Below are 17,293 nucleotides of genomic sequence, written 5' to 3'. Positions count from 1 at the left end.
CTCACACTTATCTTTGAGAGGTAGAAATTCATATTTATGAGCAATAAAACAACCACTTCATTTTCCACAAAGATTAGACAAATTAGATTCCATCACCTACATTCCAAGCCAACAAGAAATTTTAAATTGAACATCAAAGTTGGATGCAAGTGTTATACTCTCTACTCATAAGTGTTTGGGCTTGTGTTTAATCATGCTTAAGCAACTCTCATCATCTCATGAAAACATGCATCTATCATAGGCTTGACAAGATTCTAACACACCAATTAAATTGAACAAATGCATACAAAGATCAAAGGACTTTTGAAGGTTGTAATGAAGCTAAGGTTAAGGAAGGATTTATGAATTCAGAGTTAAAACCTTAGGAAAAATAAGAGCAATGGGGAAAATTTCAAATTAAACTTACTCACAACCCCAAGAATTAACACATTCTTCCTTTTCACAACTTTCTTTTTACAACTTTCACTTCCTTTTCTTTCTTTAGTACCTTCCTTCACTTTGTAACTTCTCTTTTTTTCTTTCTTTTTCTTTTTTGACATTTGCATTTTTTTTTTCTTTCAACTTCTTTTCAGCTTGCTTACAATTTATCCTCAAGGAAGGCACCTCTTTTGAGCAACTTAGACCATGCATTCAAATAAATCACCCCCGCACTTGTTGAATACTCATTCTCAAGTCAATTCCAAAGCTCTTACATTTCCTAAGGTACGGTATCATCATTGTTTTTCACTTAGGCTTGTAATGAGCTACAAAAGAATAGAGATATTAGGCTCAAAGGGGTTAAAACAAAGGTTAAAACAAAGGTTAAAACATGCAAGGTAAGCTTTTTAGGCCAATAGCTTATTGAAAAAGAATGCCTTATCACATCAAAGTATGAAAATGAACAACAATTTTAGTCTGAATCAAGTCAAGTTCTGCAGTGCATATAAACATGAGGAAATCACACAAGAAAGAAGAGAATCATGGCATAGATATTACCATTCAAGTGTTTGGTCCAAAATCTCACAAGGTAGTCTCACATGGCAAGCATATAACACAATGAATCCAACAAATCAATTCTCAATGCAAATCATGATGAACTCAAAATACAAGCAACTTCATCCAAAAAGAGACTTGAAACTTAGCAGAAAAGTGGTTATATTACTCACAAACTCAGCATCTCTAAAACTCATTGAAAAAGTGTGAACTATTTTATTGAAAACAATAAAAACAAAGCAAATAAATTGAAATTGCAAATTATCCTAACTGAGGTTCTACTACTCCTAAATAAGATTCCCACCCCCACACTTAAATCACACATTGTCCTCAATGTGTGGCACAAATCATCAAATAAATTAGACAAGTGTAAGAAGAGAGAAGGGATAGGAAAAACCAGGGATCAATGGAGCTGGCAAGGCATGAAACCTGGTAATGCTCTGAATCTGCTATCACCTGGGTCCGGTGGAGGTCTTGCATTAAGAGGAAGCTCATAGTCTTGAGGCACAACAACGACAATCCACAAGTCAGGTGGCTTTGGAGGGATCTCATCTGCCACAGTCTTAACAAACTCAAACTGTTCTCTAGCACCTTTAGCATGACTCATGACAATGTTCAGTTTGAGTGAAAACTTTTTTCTAGCATCTGCCCAACCTGAAATAAGAGCAAATGAAAAATCAGTACATTCAACAATCAACTCTTTGTCTGGAGGCTTCGGTAGAGGTTTCAAAAAGTATTCTTCTATGGAAATTGATTCCTTGCAATCAACAGAGTCTCCAATAAGCAAGACTTTTTCAAAAATGTCTAGATTAATTAAAAGCGGCTTGTGTGGAAAAATTGCTAATTTAGATCTACGTTCTACATTCATATTCTTAACTACATCCCCTGCAAAACACTTCTTGAGATCATCCAACAATTTATTTTCTTCTTCACCAGAATACATCTTCTCACTCTCATAAGTTCTATGTGGAAGAGGGAGATGTATTTCTTGTTGGTTGGCTTCATCATTAGAATCTGCAAAATCAAAACATGCTGGACTATCAACACTAGTATCAAAAGCAGCATCGAATTCAAGCTTACTAACATCACAAGAACAATCAGTGTTAGCATCAAGATGAGTATCATCACAAGGATTAACTTCATCATCAATCTTTGCATCAGCTTCATGTTGCAATGTGGGAGCGCGTGCAACTAGCTCGTTAACTGGAGCTTGTAAATTTGCAGTATCTTGCAGGTGTTGATCAGCATTTGCATTGAGATTTGCAGACATTTGGTTCAACATGTCTTGCATTTCTTGCAATATGGAAGGTTCCTCGTGTCGAGGTTGTTGAAACTGGGCTTGGTTTGCTTCATATTGCTTTGAAAGGTCTTCCAAAAATTGGGGTGAATCATTCCAAGGTTGATGGAATTCCTCTTGTGAATCATCATGAAAAGGATATTGAAATTCCTCTTGCGGGTAGTAGCATGGTGGTGCATAAATAGGCTGTTGGAATTGCCCTTGTGGATGATAGCAAGGTGGGTCACACCAAATATTTTCAAAATTCTTTTGTGGATAACATTGAGGTGACTCAAACTGTTGTTGATGGCTCTTGAGCAACATTTGTGTAACAGAAAATTGTATCTCGTCGAGTTTGGTTTCTAGCTCATCAAGTTTAGCTTCCATCACTGCAAAAGCTCCACAAACCAACACTTGTTTCCGTTAACCCTTTTTTTTTCACCACAACAAAAAAAAACAAAAAACAAAAACAAAAACAAAAACGTTAGTGGAAAAATAAACTAAACAAAAAAAAATCACGTTAGTAAAAAAAAGAGTTCAACGTTAAAACAAGAAAGAAAAAAAAAACAAAAAATTGGAAGGACCTGAAACAATAAAAGAAAAAAAAAGGTTAGTAAAAAAAACAAATCTAGTAATAATAATAAGAATAATAATAATGAAGGGAAAGAAGATAGAAAAGATAGCAAAATAAAATAATAGAGAGAAAAGATAGAGAAATAAGAAAGAGATAGTGATATAAAAATAAAAGATAAGAAAGAGAATTAAAAGATATGAGATTGAGATAAAAGATATGAGATAGATATAGAAGATATAAACAAAAAATAAACTACAATCTAATAATAGTAAAAATCAAAAGGTGTATAGTTCTACTTTTTTTTTTCTTTTTCTTTTTTTAAATAAAAACGAAAATAGAAATAAAAATAGTAAAATAATACAAAAAATAAAAAAAATACTCTAAAAACAATTAATAATCACCGAAGTCCCCGACAACGGCGCCAATTTGACGAACGCACTGTCGCGGGTGCGTGTCAAAGTATTTTTGCTTTGAATGCAGTACACGGTGTTGAACACCAGGATCGATCTCACAAGGACTCGGTGAGGTATTAATTGATAATAGAGTAAAACAAAGCAATTAAAAAGGGGGTTTGATTGATTTGATTGTAAAGTAACAAACAAAACTTAAAAGAGATTTAATCAGATAAAAGAAAGTGTTAGTCATCGGATTATAACATTCAAGTGCAACAAACCTTCATCGGTTACAAAAGATTAATTCTTCCTCATTGTTTCCCTAATTCGTGAGAGTTGATTAACTAAGCGAAAATCAATTCACATTTTCCTAAACTAAGCGATTAAGAAACAGTTACGTACTAACATGAACTAAGCGAACATGCATCAACTCTTATTTCTAAAACTACGAAATTAAGCAAACCTTAGATCAGAAATAGAATAGAGATGAAGAGAATTAATAAGAACAAATTCACATTAATAATAGAACCTCAAGTTTGCAAACACAAGAATATTAAAAATCCTAAGACTAACTATGGAGTTTAGCAACTCATACTAGAAAAGATGGAGAGAGATATTAGGAGAAGGTGGAGGAGGTGATGGTGAGATGTGGTGAGGTGGTGAGGTCTAACAAAAGCCTAAACTCACTTATTTATACTAATAAATATTCATCAAGTAACAATCTTTGTTATCTAAATCTTTTCTAAATCTTCACAAAATCGGGCCCACATAAAGGAGTAAGCTGCTGAACAATCAGGCATTCTCGGGTCCCACAAGTAGTCTGAATCTTCAATTGAGGTAAACATGAGAGTTGTAGCTCTTTAAGTCAGCTTCGCGGGCCTTCAATCGGATCCAAATTCGGAGTTCTGTAGCCCAAGATATGATCATTTTAGTGCAGACTGTTCCAGACTCGCAGGATTAGCGACAGCACCTTTTCAAGGTCATTTTGACCAAGTTAGAGGCTGATTCTAGAATTGTGCTGGACATGAAAGTTGTAGGGCTTCGGGTTATCTTTCCAATGACATATTATTCGCCCTATTTCGATATTGCTAGCTCCATATTCAATCTGTTCTAGGAAAACAGTCATAGAAACTAAAAGTGTAGAATTAAGCTCTTTTCCATGAATAATCCAAATAAACACTAATGGTCAAAACATGGCTAAGTCATAACAATTAAGCACAAAAATGTATATAATGAAGCTTAGAAAAACACACGTAAAGTGCATCAATTATGCGCTTATCACCCGCACTCTAAACTGCGGACAGGTTTTATGACTACCGCATGTTTAAGTGCGGTTAGCCTGCGGATGGGCAAATTTTTTTAATTCTCTCTGAATGTTTATAAATTCTTTTTTATGTTAATAAACTGTTGTTTATGTTAATAAACTGTTGTTTATGTTAATAAATTGTTGTGTATGAGTATAAATTTTGGTATTTTTAATTTTCAGGCCTCCTAGGAAAACTGCCCGTGTTATTGGTCCTTCTGCTGAACCTACTGCTCCACGGGATCGTAGCACCACTCATGCTTCTAACCGCAAACGGTCAGAAGAGGTTAATAGAGGAAGGGGTAGAGGAAGGGGTATGAATGCTGAATAAGAGCCTGCTGTACAGGATCAGCAGGATGATGAGATTATGGCTGATTCTCTTGTTCAGCAGGAGGAGACTGAGGAGGAGACTGCTGACATTGAGGAGGAGGAGACTAGTGGTGAGGAGGAGACTAGTGGTGAAGAGGAGGCTGAGGAGGAGTCTGGTGATGAGGACGATGAGAACAGGTTGTGGTATCAGGGAGGTCCGTTTGACCTTTGCTTGTTGCCTAAGTATGGCCAACATATAGCTCGTGACATATGGAGGTCATACAAACGGCGAAACTATGAGACTAGAGGCGTGCTCAAGACCTATAATCATGGGAGGATGTGTCATCCTGTAGTTCATTATGCTCGGTACATAAGGGGTGCGGTGCATGATGCAGGTTTGCGGTGGGTGATGAAATGCACAAGCCCGAGTGTTGATCAGAGCATTATTTCTGCTTTTGTTGAGCGATGGCATCCTGAGACGTCGTCTTTCCACTTACCCTGGGGGGAAATGACGATCACACTTGAAGATGTCTCAGCATTACTCCACTTGCCTATAGAGGGTGAGTTCTTCTCGTTTGGTAACCCGACTAGGGAAGAGGCGGCTCCTGAGGTTGCTCAGTTACTTGATGTGGACATTGAGCTTGTGATGGAGGAGTTTGATGCTTGTAGGGGTCCATCTCTTTGCTTTAGCTTTCTCCAGGAAATTGTGAAGAAACACGTAGCGGCCAACAATGAAGTTCCTGCATGCCGAGCTTAAATGTTGCGGTTGATTGACATGACCCTTTTCTGTGACAAGAGCAACACATATTGGTGCTGTGTATTTGTCTCTGTTTGAAGATGTTGAGAATGCATCAAGGTGGAACTGGGGAGCTGCCACTTTGGCTTACTTGTATGGTCAGCTCGGGGAGGCCAGCAAGAAGGGTGCTAGGTCTGTTGTTGGTTATTTATCTCTTCTGCAGGTATTGTTATTTCTTTGTAATTATCGTTAAAACGTTTGTTGTCATTGTTTTTAAAATAATTAGCATCATACTTTGGCATTTTCTCTTTTGCAGTCATGAGTGTTTGCCCACTTTCCTGGATCCTTGTTTGAGCGCAGGGACAACCCTGCCTACACGCCAGACAGGCTCGTTGCACTATCTTGGGAGGCGCTTCGAGGGACTACTGAGGTTACGCAGAAGAGGATGAACCTGGAGACGTTTCCGGTCAGTTCTATGATTTGGAGACCTTATGTAGAGCATTATGCTCACTGGCCCTTCCCTCAGGTTGCCTTGTATAGGGGATTTATCAGGCATGCCGGGATGATATTTCCATACCTCCCAGATCGAGTCATCAGGCAGTTTGGCAAGATCCAGTATGTACCAGATCCCCCACCATCGTCAGTTACGTGCCAAGAGTGTGATCTTCGATTTGCGCACTGGAATGATCACATTTGCCATCTGTCAGAAGAAGCTGCTTTCCCTTTTCAGACCACTGGCGAATACACTCCTTGGTATATCAAGGTCTCACACCCTTACTTGGTCCCAGATGAGAACAAAGCCGACCGCTTCGCATTTCTAGAGGTACTGACACTTGATTTCGCTATGTGGCTTACATTACGATTATGTGTATATTGACCTTATATATTGTCATTTCAAAGCCAGTTTGCGGAGCTTGCGTTGTACTCTGGCATTGCGGCCCCCACAGGGTTCACCGATGTGGGATGCGGTGCACAATATGCATACCATCATCGAGGGAGCAATATACGGAAGGGGAAAAAAGATCAGGGGAGGGGACTCGGGAGATGGGCCTTCAAATCCTTTGTACACACCATCGGGATCAGGGGACTTTGGACCTTATAAGGCTTTTGAGACAGAACCTTTGGAACCTTTGGAACCTTTGGAACCTTTGGAGCCTTAGAAGCCTTAGAAGCCTTAGAAGCCTGTAATGGTGTCGTGTTGCTATCACGCCATGAGCCCGGATACTCTTTGTCAATAGTCTCCCATCTACAAGGAATGCGCTTTGTAGAGGTCTCACCACATCCCTTGGCAAACTTCTTGGGCTTGTTAGTGGATCCCATTGGCCTACCTCTTGTTTTCTTCTTTGTTGGGGCGCACATAGAAGTCGTTTCTGGATAAGTAATCATTCTAAGGCTCTCAATGATCGACATTCTAACTCCGTGCGAAGACTCCTCGAACTTGGTTCGTAATTTGTCAAATTCATACTCAAAACTCAAACCCAATGTTGGATCGATGTCACGGTCCGAAGAATCCCAAGTCAATTTCCTCCAATGTGGATGAATTGCAAGTAATGAGACAGATTCAAACTTCATGAGCTCACAAGCACATGGTAGTCCATGGGTTCTCCTAAGTACACACTCACAGTAGATACCACCAACCCAATCCTGCCAATTTGAGTCTTCTCTTTAACAATAATGTGCAATGCCGCTCTAGATACAAACCCGCGCAAATGCTTATAGAACGGGTCATTCACGGAATGTTGTGTGACAAATATGCTGAGGTGGAAGGACTCCTTTATCTTGTCATGTTGCATGATAATAAGCTTGTTCATCGCAGTCCACGCAGTGACCAAGTCACCCTTACTGTCGGACATAAGTTTCTTCAGCTTTGAATGTGCCCCCTCAACTCTGCGCATGGTATAAACATGAAATCAAAAAACAGAAAACATTTCACATTTGAAGTCAAAAAACATGAAGGATAGCAACAAATTACCTGTTTGTTGTCGTGCACCCCATGTGCATACAAGTATCAATCTCAAACTTCACAAACTTGCTTCTCAAAGGCAACCAGTTAGTCTCAATGTAAGTCCAGAGCTCACCGGTATTCGACATAGCACCCACAGCTTTATCATACTCAACCTCGTTGGCAGCATACATCAACCGATTCCATCTATCAGTAATGTCTTCACGCGTCTCAATGTCTTTCACAAGTTTCTTCATCTGGCCAGTTACACTCTTAAGTGCATGAAACTGACATAGAAGACAGCGAGCTGCGGGAAAAACAGTTTCCAATGCTTCCATCAAAAAGTAGATTGTCCTCATTAATGATCAAGTCTTTTAATCTATTCACAGCCCAAACAACCTCATCATTTTGCTCATTCTCCATGTACGCAAAAGCAATGGAGTATGTCAAATTTGTCGACGTAACCCCCACCATCTCAAGTAAAGGGATACTGTACCTATTGGTCTTGTATGTACTATCCAGAATCACAACATGAGGAAACTCATTGAACAAGTGAATGGAATCGGGGTGTGCCCAAAACAAAGATCTGACCACATCAGTACCATCCTGCAGCCTAGACCAATGTGCGTATTTGTCTTCTTCCAACAACTTCATCAAGTGTTGCATCTCGGTCAACGATCCCCTCTTCGACCTGTTGTATGCTTGCTTCTCATTATAAATCTGTTTAATTCAAGTCAAGTTGGTTGGGTTGTGTTTCCTTATAGCAATCAAAATATCACTGGCCTTGACCCTTTCTTCATTCATTTTTCCCACCATCGCCTTTTCCTCTAGATTTAGACGGCCAACATATGAGTGACCCTGCAAAACCTCAGCAGTGTCATGATTATGGATCCCACTATGCACAAGCACCGTCCACATTTTATCTTTATCACTACGCCTTGCCCGTAGCTTGAATGGACAATTACACTTTTTAGTTCCAGTCCACTTTCGCTTTAACACCGATGTGGATGGTTTATATTTCCCGCCACGCTCACACCCTAGTGTCATCACGACCCTCCTTTTGTCAGATCCATAGTCCGACTTCTGAATAATAATAACATAGCCATGCTCTTTACCTACAGCTTTGGCCCAATTAACAAGAGCTTTGTGGGATTCAAAAGCCTACAACATTCAAAAGCTCAATTAAGTATACATCGCATGGCCTACACATAGTGTGTATAACTTGTTAAATTCAACAAAACTTACTTGGCTAGTGGTGAAAGCTTCCGTAAGATCCACAGAAGGCACAATCTCCATATTGGGCATATTTACTTCCTCAGATATCTCAGGTATCATTGCAATCAACAAAATAAGCTCAATCAATATAAAAATCTTTGTTCTTTCCGCACTTTAATATGCGGCAGCACATATTTGACTTCCGCAGTTTAAACTGCGGAACTATTTTTCCAAAACATCACGTTCCACACTTTTAAGTGCGGGAAAATCAATTTTATTTAGGTAGCAGTACCAGACCTTAACACGATTGAAATGACTAAGTTTTTCACTTCCGCTAACATGTTAGCGGAAGGTATAAATTTCACACTTCCGCGCTTATGTTAGCGGGAGCGTGTAATTTGTTTCACTACCGCATGTTTAAGTGCGGGACTAACCAGTTACGTCGGGAAGTCGCGAAATCGCGATGAAAGCTAAAAAAAAGCTGAAAAAAAGCTCAGAAAAAGGTAAAAACCTACATGGGTAAGCTTCTGTTCTTGACTTGAGATCATCCAAAAGAAGTTGGGAGTGGAGGATTAAGAGGAGGGTGAGGAGGAAGAAGGAGATGGTGTGTGGGAAGTAAAAATAAAATATTACCTTTTTATGTTTTTTTTACTAAGGACAATGTTGGAATTTTAAAAAAAGGAGATGGTGGACTTAGTAAAACAAGGAGGCGCAAATAGTCTCTGCCTAACATGTATCACCCTGACCTATTAAGGAAATTGCGGTAATTTTAGAGAGATAGTGCAAAAAGGGTCAAAATCAATAACTTAAACTCACTCTATCCTCTCTCTTTTTGCTATCCAAATTAAAAAATAGTCAAATAGAGTTTTTTTTTTTGAACTCAAATTAAAAAATAGAGTTACATGTACACAATTGTAGCTTGTTTTGCATCTGAGAACAGCACCTTGAATGTTCGCATACTGATTTTGCAAGCAACATTGTTTTTGTCGGTAATTAATATTGTATTAGCCTTCTAATTCATTTGTACCACCTTTAGCCATGAAAATCACTGTCCCTTAATTTGTGGAAAGGCCAACAACATATCACATCATCATCCAACTTATAGACTCGAAGAAAAGTGTTGAGATTTATTCTTAATTTACATTTTCTCTACCTTTATTTCACCATACAAAGTCACAACAAATGTATAAATAAATGAACATACAATAAATTTTAAAAAATGAATATAATACGGCCTTTACAAACCCAAAAAGAATCTATCAACCCAGTTGGTTAAAATCCATTAAAAAATTAAAAAATAGGGGTCTATGACTACGTACTTATAGCCTATCATCACTAGAGCAAGAACAAAATATTCCATATTCCATTTCTATATTCCAAGTAGGTTCTTTTCGATGAGTACATACATGAATCATACATCTGGTAACAACAACACATTTCAATGGAGGTGGAACTCCTCACTTTCATTCCTCTACGGTGGGCTTATACCCATATTTTTAATCATTGGGATAACGTTGTTGGGCCTAGCTTGTTCTCGCCATCGTCAACGAAGGCCCGATAACACATTAACAAATCATCATCATCACTCAGTAAGTGGCAACAACAAGGCAACGACGTCTTCTTCATCGTCCACTCACGAGCCTAACGTTTTGGTAATCGTGGCGGGAGAACAGCACCCAACTCATGTGGCAAAACCGGTCTCTTTAACTCACCAACATCATCAACACTGCTAACAATTGTGTCCTTCGTTTTGGTGTTGCACTGGTTTCGAATCGATGAACTAGTAGGTTGAGTGAGATTCTCCAAACAAACAAACCACTCAGAAAATTGACAAGCGTTGTGTCCTTCACTGTTGCTTTGCTTCTATTACGATGATGAATACTACCCTTATATTTATATATTTACATAAGTACATCCTATATATTAAACTTAAATCATCATTTTGCATGGTCTCATTTTAGCTATTTTCAATTAAATTCTTTAGATGCTATGTGACTGAGGTTTTGTAAACAAGAAATTTTTTAAAAGTCATCAACATACCAATTTCGTAAAATTAGATTTAAAAAAAAAATTTGATGAGAGCGTAACTTGCAACCCATCAGGGCAAGCGCGTTGTCCGTGGCACACCACACCTCAATTTTATATCTCTTGTTCGATGCGATAAGCAATTAGTTCTCGATGTGGGACTTAATAGGCGTCGTTCAGCTCAGCCTATGCTTTGACAACTTATTTTGCATTTCTCAACACAAAAAACATAATAACAAAATCAATGGGGCCTGCAAATTATCTGCAAGTTCTCTATCAGCAACATGCATCCTATGTGGGCTCTAGAGAAAGCTAAAAGATATTTAAATGTCATGCATATAGAGTTATAGTCCCTGAATCAGAACATTGAAGGACAGGGAAAAACACACAGCAGAGCTGAACAAAACATCTACTTTATTCCATTCCACATGCAAAATTAAGAGTAATGATATATACACACCTCATCTTTTAAACACTTCATTTCCACCTATTTTTGTTTCTACCTCTCTCCTCTTATCATCTATCACATCTCATACTTTCTCTCTCTTACTTTTTCTTTTCTTCCTATCTCTCCTCTTCCACCTCCTTCCACCTCAAAATGAGGTGTGAAGAAAATATTTTCCATATGTTACCGATGTAGGACTTAACAGGTTCTTCGAAGGCCCCTGCAATTGGTGTGTCGGTTGCTGCATGTTTTGCTTGGCAAATAGTGATCCAAATCTAAACTTTCACTGTGAAGATGAAGTGCTTGTGATTCTAAGTTTGCGATGTGGGACTTGACAGCATCTTCAGAAGTCCTTTTCCAGGAAACCTTACAATGTGAAGATGAAGTTCAATGCAAATTGAAAAACACATCACGAAAATTCATTTGACACCACTCGCTCGGTGCTTATCGTAAGTTGGAAGGAATCACTACTCAGTCTCATTCTTTGAATTCCCGGCAGCACTACATGGTTCATATTGCTATGCTGACCAAAAATCAGAAGATGCATTGTATTTGACAAGAAGGTTATAGTATAATCTCTAATTCATGAGGCTCTATGACTTTTTGTTAGGCATGAAGAGATTTAGTTTCACTAGACTTGGCACCACTGTTATTTCTCTGAAGTGTGAGGTGGATTTACGTGTAGAAGAGTGAGTTAGCTGATGACTAATTCATACTTGCAATAAAAAACTCAAGCTCCTGACTAGTGATTACAGTAGTACACTTTCTAGTAGATCCTCTCCAGTTGATTTCTCTAAATTTTTCTTCAGTGGACATTTGTGGGGTTCTGAACCGCGACAAAATGTTACCAGCTGTCACAAAATGCTGCTGCAAAAAATTGACAGAACTTATGGCAGCTTGCAACATTTTGTGGCAGTTCTAAATCGCCATAAATGTAAACTGGAGAAAAATTGAGAGAAACCACCGGAGAGGATCCAGCCCCTTTTTCCATCATGCCATAGGTACATGCTAAAGTAATTGTTTGGGACTCTGGTCAGTGTAATTTGGACTAAATTGGATTCATGTGAAAGAAAAAGACAGGACAATCTCTTCCATTGACTTTTGAGCAAGCTGGTGTTACATTTTGGTGTCTTAATTAAATGGGCATGGAAACAATAGGATTCTAATTGGGCTTCTAGAAAATACTTCCGGTCCATACACTCACTCTTAGGCCCAATTAATCTTCGATGGCATGTCGCCCATACCAGTCTAGGAGTATTGACAAAAAAAAGTCTAGGAGTGTTGTATAAAATGACTTTAAGAATTTCAGAACTCCATAAAGTATAAACAATGACCTGATTTTCATAATACTATTTTGTGGAAGAAGCAAATAAGTAGGGAAAATGGGTTCCCATATTAGGAACTAGGATTTACTTTCTTTATAAGACCATGCACTCTCCAACATACAGACACAACAATCTAGTGATTGAGAAACTTGTCGTATAAAACATTTTTCTTATGATAGTAAAAAGAAAATTTTTTAGACACATGCATAGTGCAGACATCCAACAGAGAGTGAAAAAGGAGGAGATGAGAGAGAAATAATGAAGGTGATATGATAGATGTGATAAGAACACAGAGATAAAGATAAAAATATGGTATATATCATTAAAAAAAAATTGCTTGTAGTCACTTTTCAAAATTAGAACCCTTTTCTCATCATCAACTGTTAATGTGTATCTAGAGAGAAGGAAAAAAAATTGATGTATGTGATCATAATAACTTTGCTACTAACACCAAACCAGGAAGCCAGCTAGCAAAGTACTACCACAGCAATTTTGTTACAGACTCTCACTTTTCAGTAATTTTCACCTCTGGTGTTGTGAGCTTCATTTAAATTCTGGAACTCCTCCAGTTGGATTTTGCAGTTTGTTCAGAAGTGAAAAAAATATATTTAAAGGCCCTCTTCTTGTTTCTTACGACGAGACAAAAGAATTAAAGATTTGAAAGCTAAATCAGGTAATGAAGAAGTCCTCTTGCATGCTACTTAAACTATGGGTCATGTATATTCTCTCCAGTTTTGTAGCCTGTGCCAATCTTCTTTATCTATCTACCTATGCATTTAAAATCTTGTCTTTCATATTAATGACTGATGCAGAGAAATCATAATGATGGTTGCTTACATCTCCTCTTATGAAACAACCCCTTGTCCTTTTGAAATTCAAGAAAACTCTGGTATTTATGCTTCTTGAGTGGCTAATTTCACTTTCATTGACAGCTTCTAGCTGTTTTCTCTTGCTGCTAGCTAGGTAAGTCAGAGAATTAATTGATGTGTATTTAATTTTAATCTTATCCCCAATTCATTATATTCTCAACATTTTTAAGTGGCTTTATTAAGACTGTGTGCTCTTTGGTGTATCTGTTCTGTTTTGGTCAGGGATAAGTAGTTTTTTTCAGGTGCCTAGAGACAGAAACTTGTTAATTTTCCTATTTATGATAAATACTGTTTCTTTCTACATGTTTTGTTTTAACAATTTGAAACATTTTGCAGGATGGAGTCATCCAAGATCTTTGGAGGAGATGCAGAGGAATGTGAAAGCAGTGAATCTGGATGGACAATGTATATTGGATCCCCCATAGGAGGAGATGATGGGGAAATTGATGAAGGTACTCATGATGATGCTCATAATCTAGAAGATGAAAGTGATGATGATTCTATGGCTTCTGATGCTTCTTCTAGGCCATTTCAATATGACAAAGGAGGCTATGGCTCTGCAGCTGAAGAGGAATGTGATGAGAACAAGTATTGCTTAGACAAGAAAGCAAGTGAAACCCAAGAAAAGAAATTAGAAGCTAAAAAGGTAATGTCTTCTGTTCAGGATGGTGGCAAGGTGAGCAAAAATTATTGGGTGTGTAAAAGGAAATAGATGTATTTCCCTGCTAAGAAGCATGTTTGTTGCTTAATTAGGTTTAATTTCATCTAAATTATAGCAGCTATAGTTGTTGTGATGGGGAAACCTGTTCTGATTCAAGAAAAGTGCCATGGTATACAGAATGCATGGAAGGTTATTTCTATATCTTGTTGAGATATATGTACTAATTTGTTATGGTATGTATGAGACATCAGGCATTACAAAAACTGAGGGTAAGTTTTCTCTGTTTTCTATAGCTTTTCTATAAATGTAATTTTCATGTTAAAAATTTGATATTTGGGAGGCAAAGCATAGCATAGCTAAGAGCATTCCCAATTGCATGGGATATACCACAAAGAAAGACTGAATTTAATCATTTTCTTAGTGTGTACTTGAATTTCCCTTGACATTCACCCAAAATCACTTTCATTTCACAACAAAATCACTTCCATTTGAATCCATTGTGAGATATACATTTCTGTTTAAAGTATTTCTTAACCTTCATGTTATATGATGCTAGAAGGGGAAATTTTTGTCAGGAAATGAGGAATCCATTTTTAAAGGGACCAAGTTTCTCTAGAAAATGATGACTTACAAGATATTAAATAGTTTTGTTCAACCTATCTTTTTTTTTTTTTTGTCTTTTATCTGATTGTTCATGTTGTTGTGATCCACTATTAACGTATTAAATTTTGAATTCTTAATTTTAAAGTGAGATATGTATGAAATATATTTCCTTCTTATGTTTGGTTAAGGTTTATTGGAGTTCTTTTTTTACTTATGGAAAGAAAAACGAAATGCAAAAGTACTCTATAGCATCATGATACAAGGACACAATCAAATTAGATGGAGGTTGATTTTAAATACGCCGTTACATTCCATCTTGAGAAGCTTGCGGAACCAACATGTCTAGCGTGTGGTTTTACTCCCTGAAAATGTGGACAATAGAAACATTCCAGTCCCAATCCAATCCATATTACTCTGACTCTAGTAATTGTGTCTCTAGCTTAGAAAGTAACTACATCTCCACGACTCTAGAGGACCCCCACCACGTTTAAACAATCTGAGGTGTAGACAATCTTCTTAAACCCAAGTTCCCAGCATGTTTAAGGCCCCGTTTGAAAAAACAGTTTAATTAAGTACTTATGGTCATAAGCGCTTATGCTTATGACATAAGCGCTTATTCATAAGCTATTTTTGAAAATTTATTGAAATAAATTAAAAATAAGATGTATATAAGCATAAGCTGTTTTTCATAAGCTATCCCGAGTAACTTATGAAAATAAGCTGAAAATAGCTTATGGCAGGTCATAAGTTGTTTCCATAAGCCCTCCCAAACACTGGCATAAGAGTTTATGCCGTCAGATAAGCTCAAATAAGCTCTTCCAAACTTGGCCTAAATCTCAATTTCATTGTCAAAATTTCTGCTAAGAACACATTGTCGTGACCAAAATTAGTTATCTTCAAAATTAAACTGTTAACGAAAAAACTCATTTGAGTTTGAAGTATGGACAATGCACGGACCTGCTAAAAATTTAATTTTTTTATTAGAAGAATTAAAGACGAAGGACCCACTCTATACCATTTAATCATATAGAGGCTCTCATTAGCCTAGAAAGCCATGTATGTATATTTTGTCACTAATTTAATTAAAAAAAATACTGAGGCTCCAATAGCATGTCCTCAAAATTTAAGGAGTTGAGTAACATTTTATATTTCTAATGACAATGACAACGTCCATACGAAGTTAGAATAAGAACTAACATAATAATTTAAATACTTGTTATCTAAATGACTCATGTAGGTTACTAATCCACAACTTAATAGACCAATAAGTTTTTTTATAAATAAATTAATCAATAAAATATAAAAAATTTAACTCAGTTATCTTCAATATGATTAAACGATGAGTTATTTAGTCCAAACTTTCTCATAGGTTATTTGGACAACCCGTCAAATTCACTGTTGTATATATATGACTAGAAAAATGTTAGTGACACAATAGTTAACATTCTCTCTCCAATATGTTGTTTATTAGTAATTGGTTAAAATCATGTGGGTCCATAAAAAATGGGTCTCATTTCAAATTTAAAGGAATCACATGAATTTCAACTAATCTATAAAAGAGTGTAAAAAAAGATAGTACTAAAAAGTGAATGTTCATAACACTCTTCACATGAGTATGTTAGAAAAAATGCTATATTTTAGAATGTAATTTACATGCATTAAAAATTTTACACACACATCTAATCACAATCTTCTAAAGAATTTTCCATTTCAAGTAATTTAAATTTAATTATGACATTACAAATTAATAAAATTTAATTGAATAATTGCAAAAACTTTTTTAACGGTATCAATGCATAGCAATTAAAAAATCTATAGCTACTTAATTAATGGTGACACCTTTACTTTATTCATTAAGTGTGTGCTCACGAGTAATGATATATAGTAATATACTCACGTACATTACTTTCTCTTCCATCTCATTTTCACACATTTTTCTTTATATCTCTCACTGTATTTCATATCACATCACAAATCATATCACCCATTTTTCTCATTTATCTTCTTCTTTACTCAAGGTTGAGGTGTAAATGAATTGTCAAAGTAACATTATTCATGTGCTCACTTTAGAAAAGCACTACTAGCTATGCTTCATTGAAATTCACACTTCAATTCTATTTATCCATTTTGTCTATTTAAATCATACTATCATTTATCACATCTCTAATCTCCTATTTATTTATTTTTCTTAATCCATTTCCACTTAAATGAGAGTGTAAATGAAATTGAGTAAAATGCACTCACCCCTCTTAAGGTTTGCCAGAATGACACTCCACCACATTCTTGTTTTAAATCTACACTTCACCCCACCTCCATCTAACAAGTTAACACCATCTAAAAAGATGCTAACAGAATATTCTTTCCCCCATAAGAATAATAATAATAATTAAAAACTAATAAGTAAAATAACAAAATTATTTTTAATTTTTTATTTAGAGTAACAAAACTTTTCAGCAATAAATATAAAGAACTTCAAATTAACTTATACTAAAAATATTTTTAAAATGGTAAACTTCATTGGTTAAAAAATATAACTTATTTAGAACCAAAAAATTTATTCTCTTTTTAACTCGATTAATTATTTTAAATATTTAATAATAATTAAAATAAAAATAATTTTTATTTGTTTATTTAGAGAATTTAAAC

The 17,293-nt window shown here is 36.4% G+C and overlaps 2 protein-coding genes across 2 annotated transcripts; one reads left to right on the top strand and one right to left on the bottom strand.

Annotated features, from left to right (window-relative positions):
* Window positions 1-8,233: 8,233 nt before the first annotated feature.
* On the bottom strand, window positions 8,234-8,839 carry LOC130713082 (uncharacterized). Its single transcript, XM_057562882.1, has 2 exons — window positions 8,750-8,839; window positions 8,234-8,665 (listed from the first exon to the last, which is right to left on the bottom strand). The coding sequence occupies exons 1-2, from the start codon at window positions 8,837-8,839 to the stop codon at window positions 8,234-8,236; spliced, it is 522 nt and encodes a 173-aa protein (XP_057418865.1).
* A 4,881-nt stretch (window positions 8,840-13,720) lies between these two features.
* Window positions 13,721-14,306, top strand: LOC130715923 (protein SOB FIVE-LIKE 4-like). Its single transcript, XM_057566080.1, has one exon. It carries the CDS (start codon window positions 13,721-13,723, stop codon window positions 14,093-14,095), a length of 375 nt encoding a protein of 124 aa, XP_057422063.1. The 3' UTR covers window positions 14,096-14,306.
* Window positions 14,307-17,293: the final 2,987 nt, after the last annotated feature.

This window comes from Lotus japonicus, chromosome 4, assembly GCF_012489685.1.
Source record: "Lotus japonicus ecotype B-129 chromosome 4, LjGifu_v1.2".
Taxonomy (NCBI): domain Eukaryota; kingdom Viridiplantae; phylum Streptophyta; class Magnoliopsida; order Fabales; family Fabaceae; genus Lotus; species Lotus japonicus.
This window is presented reverse-complemented; position numbering and strand designations above follow the sequence as displayed.

Coding starts and splice junctions, on each gene's coding strand:
- LOC130713082 (XM_057562882.1), bottom strand. CDS start 8,839: ATGATACCTGAGATATCTGAGGAAGTAAATATGCCCAATATGGAGATT. Junction 8,666..8,749: donor AAGCTTTCACCACTAGCCAA/GTAAGTTTTGTT, acceptor TGAATGTTGTAG/GCTTTTGAATCCCACAAAGC.
- LOC130715923 (XM_057566080.1), top strand. CDS start 13,721: ATGGAGTCATCCAAGATCTTTGGAGGAGATGCAGAGGAATGTGAAAGC.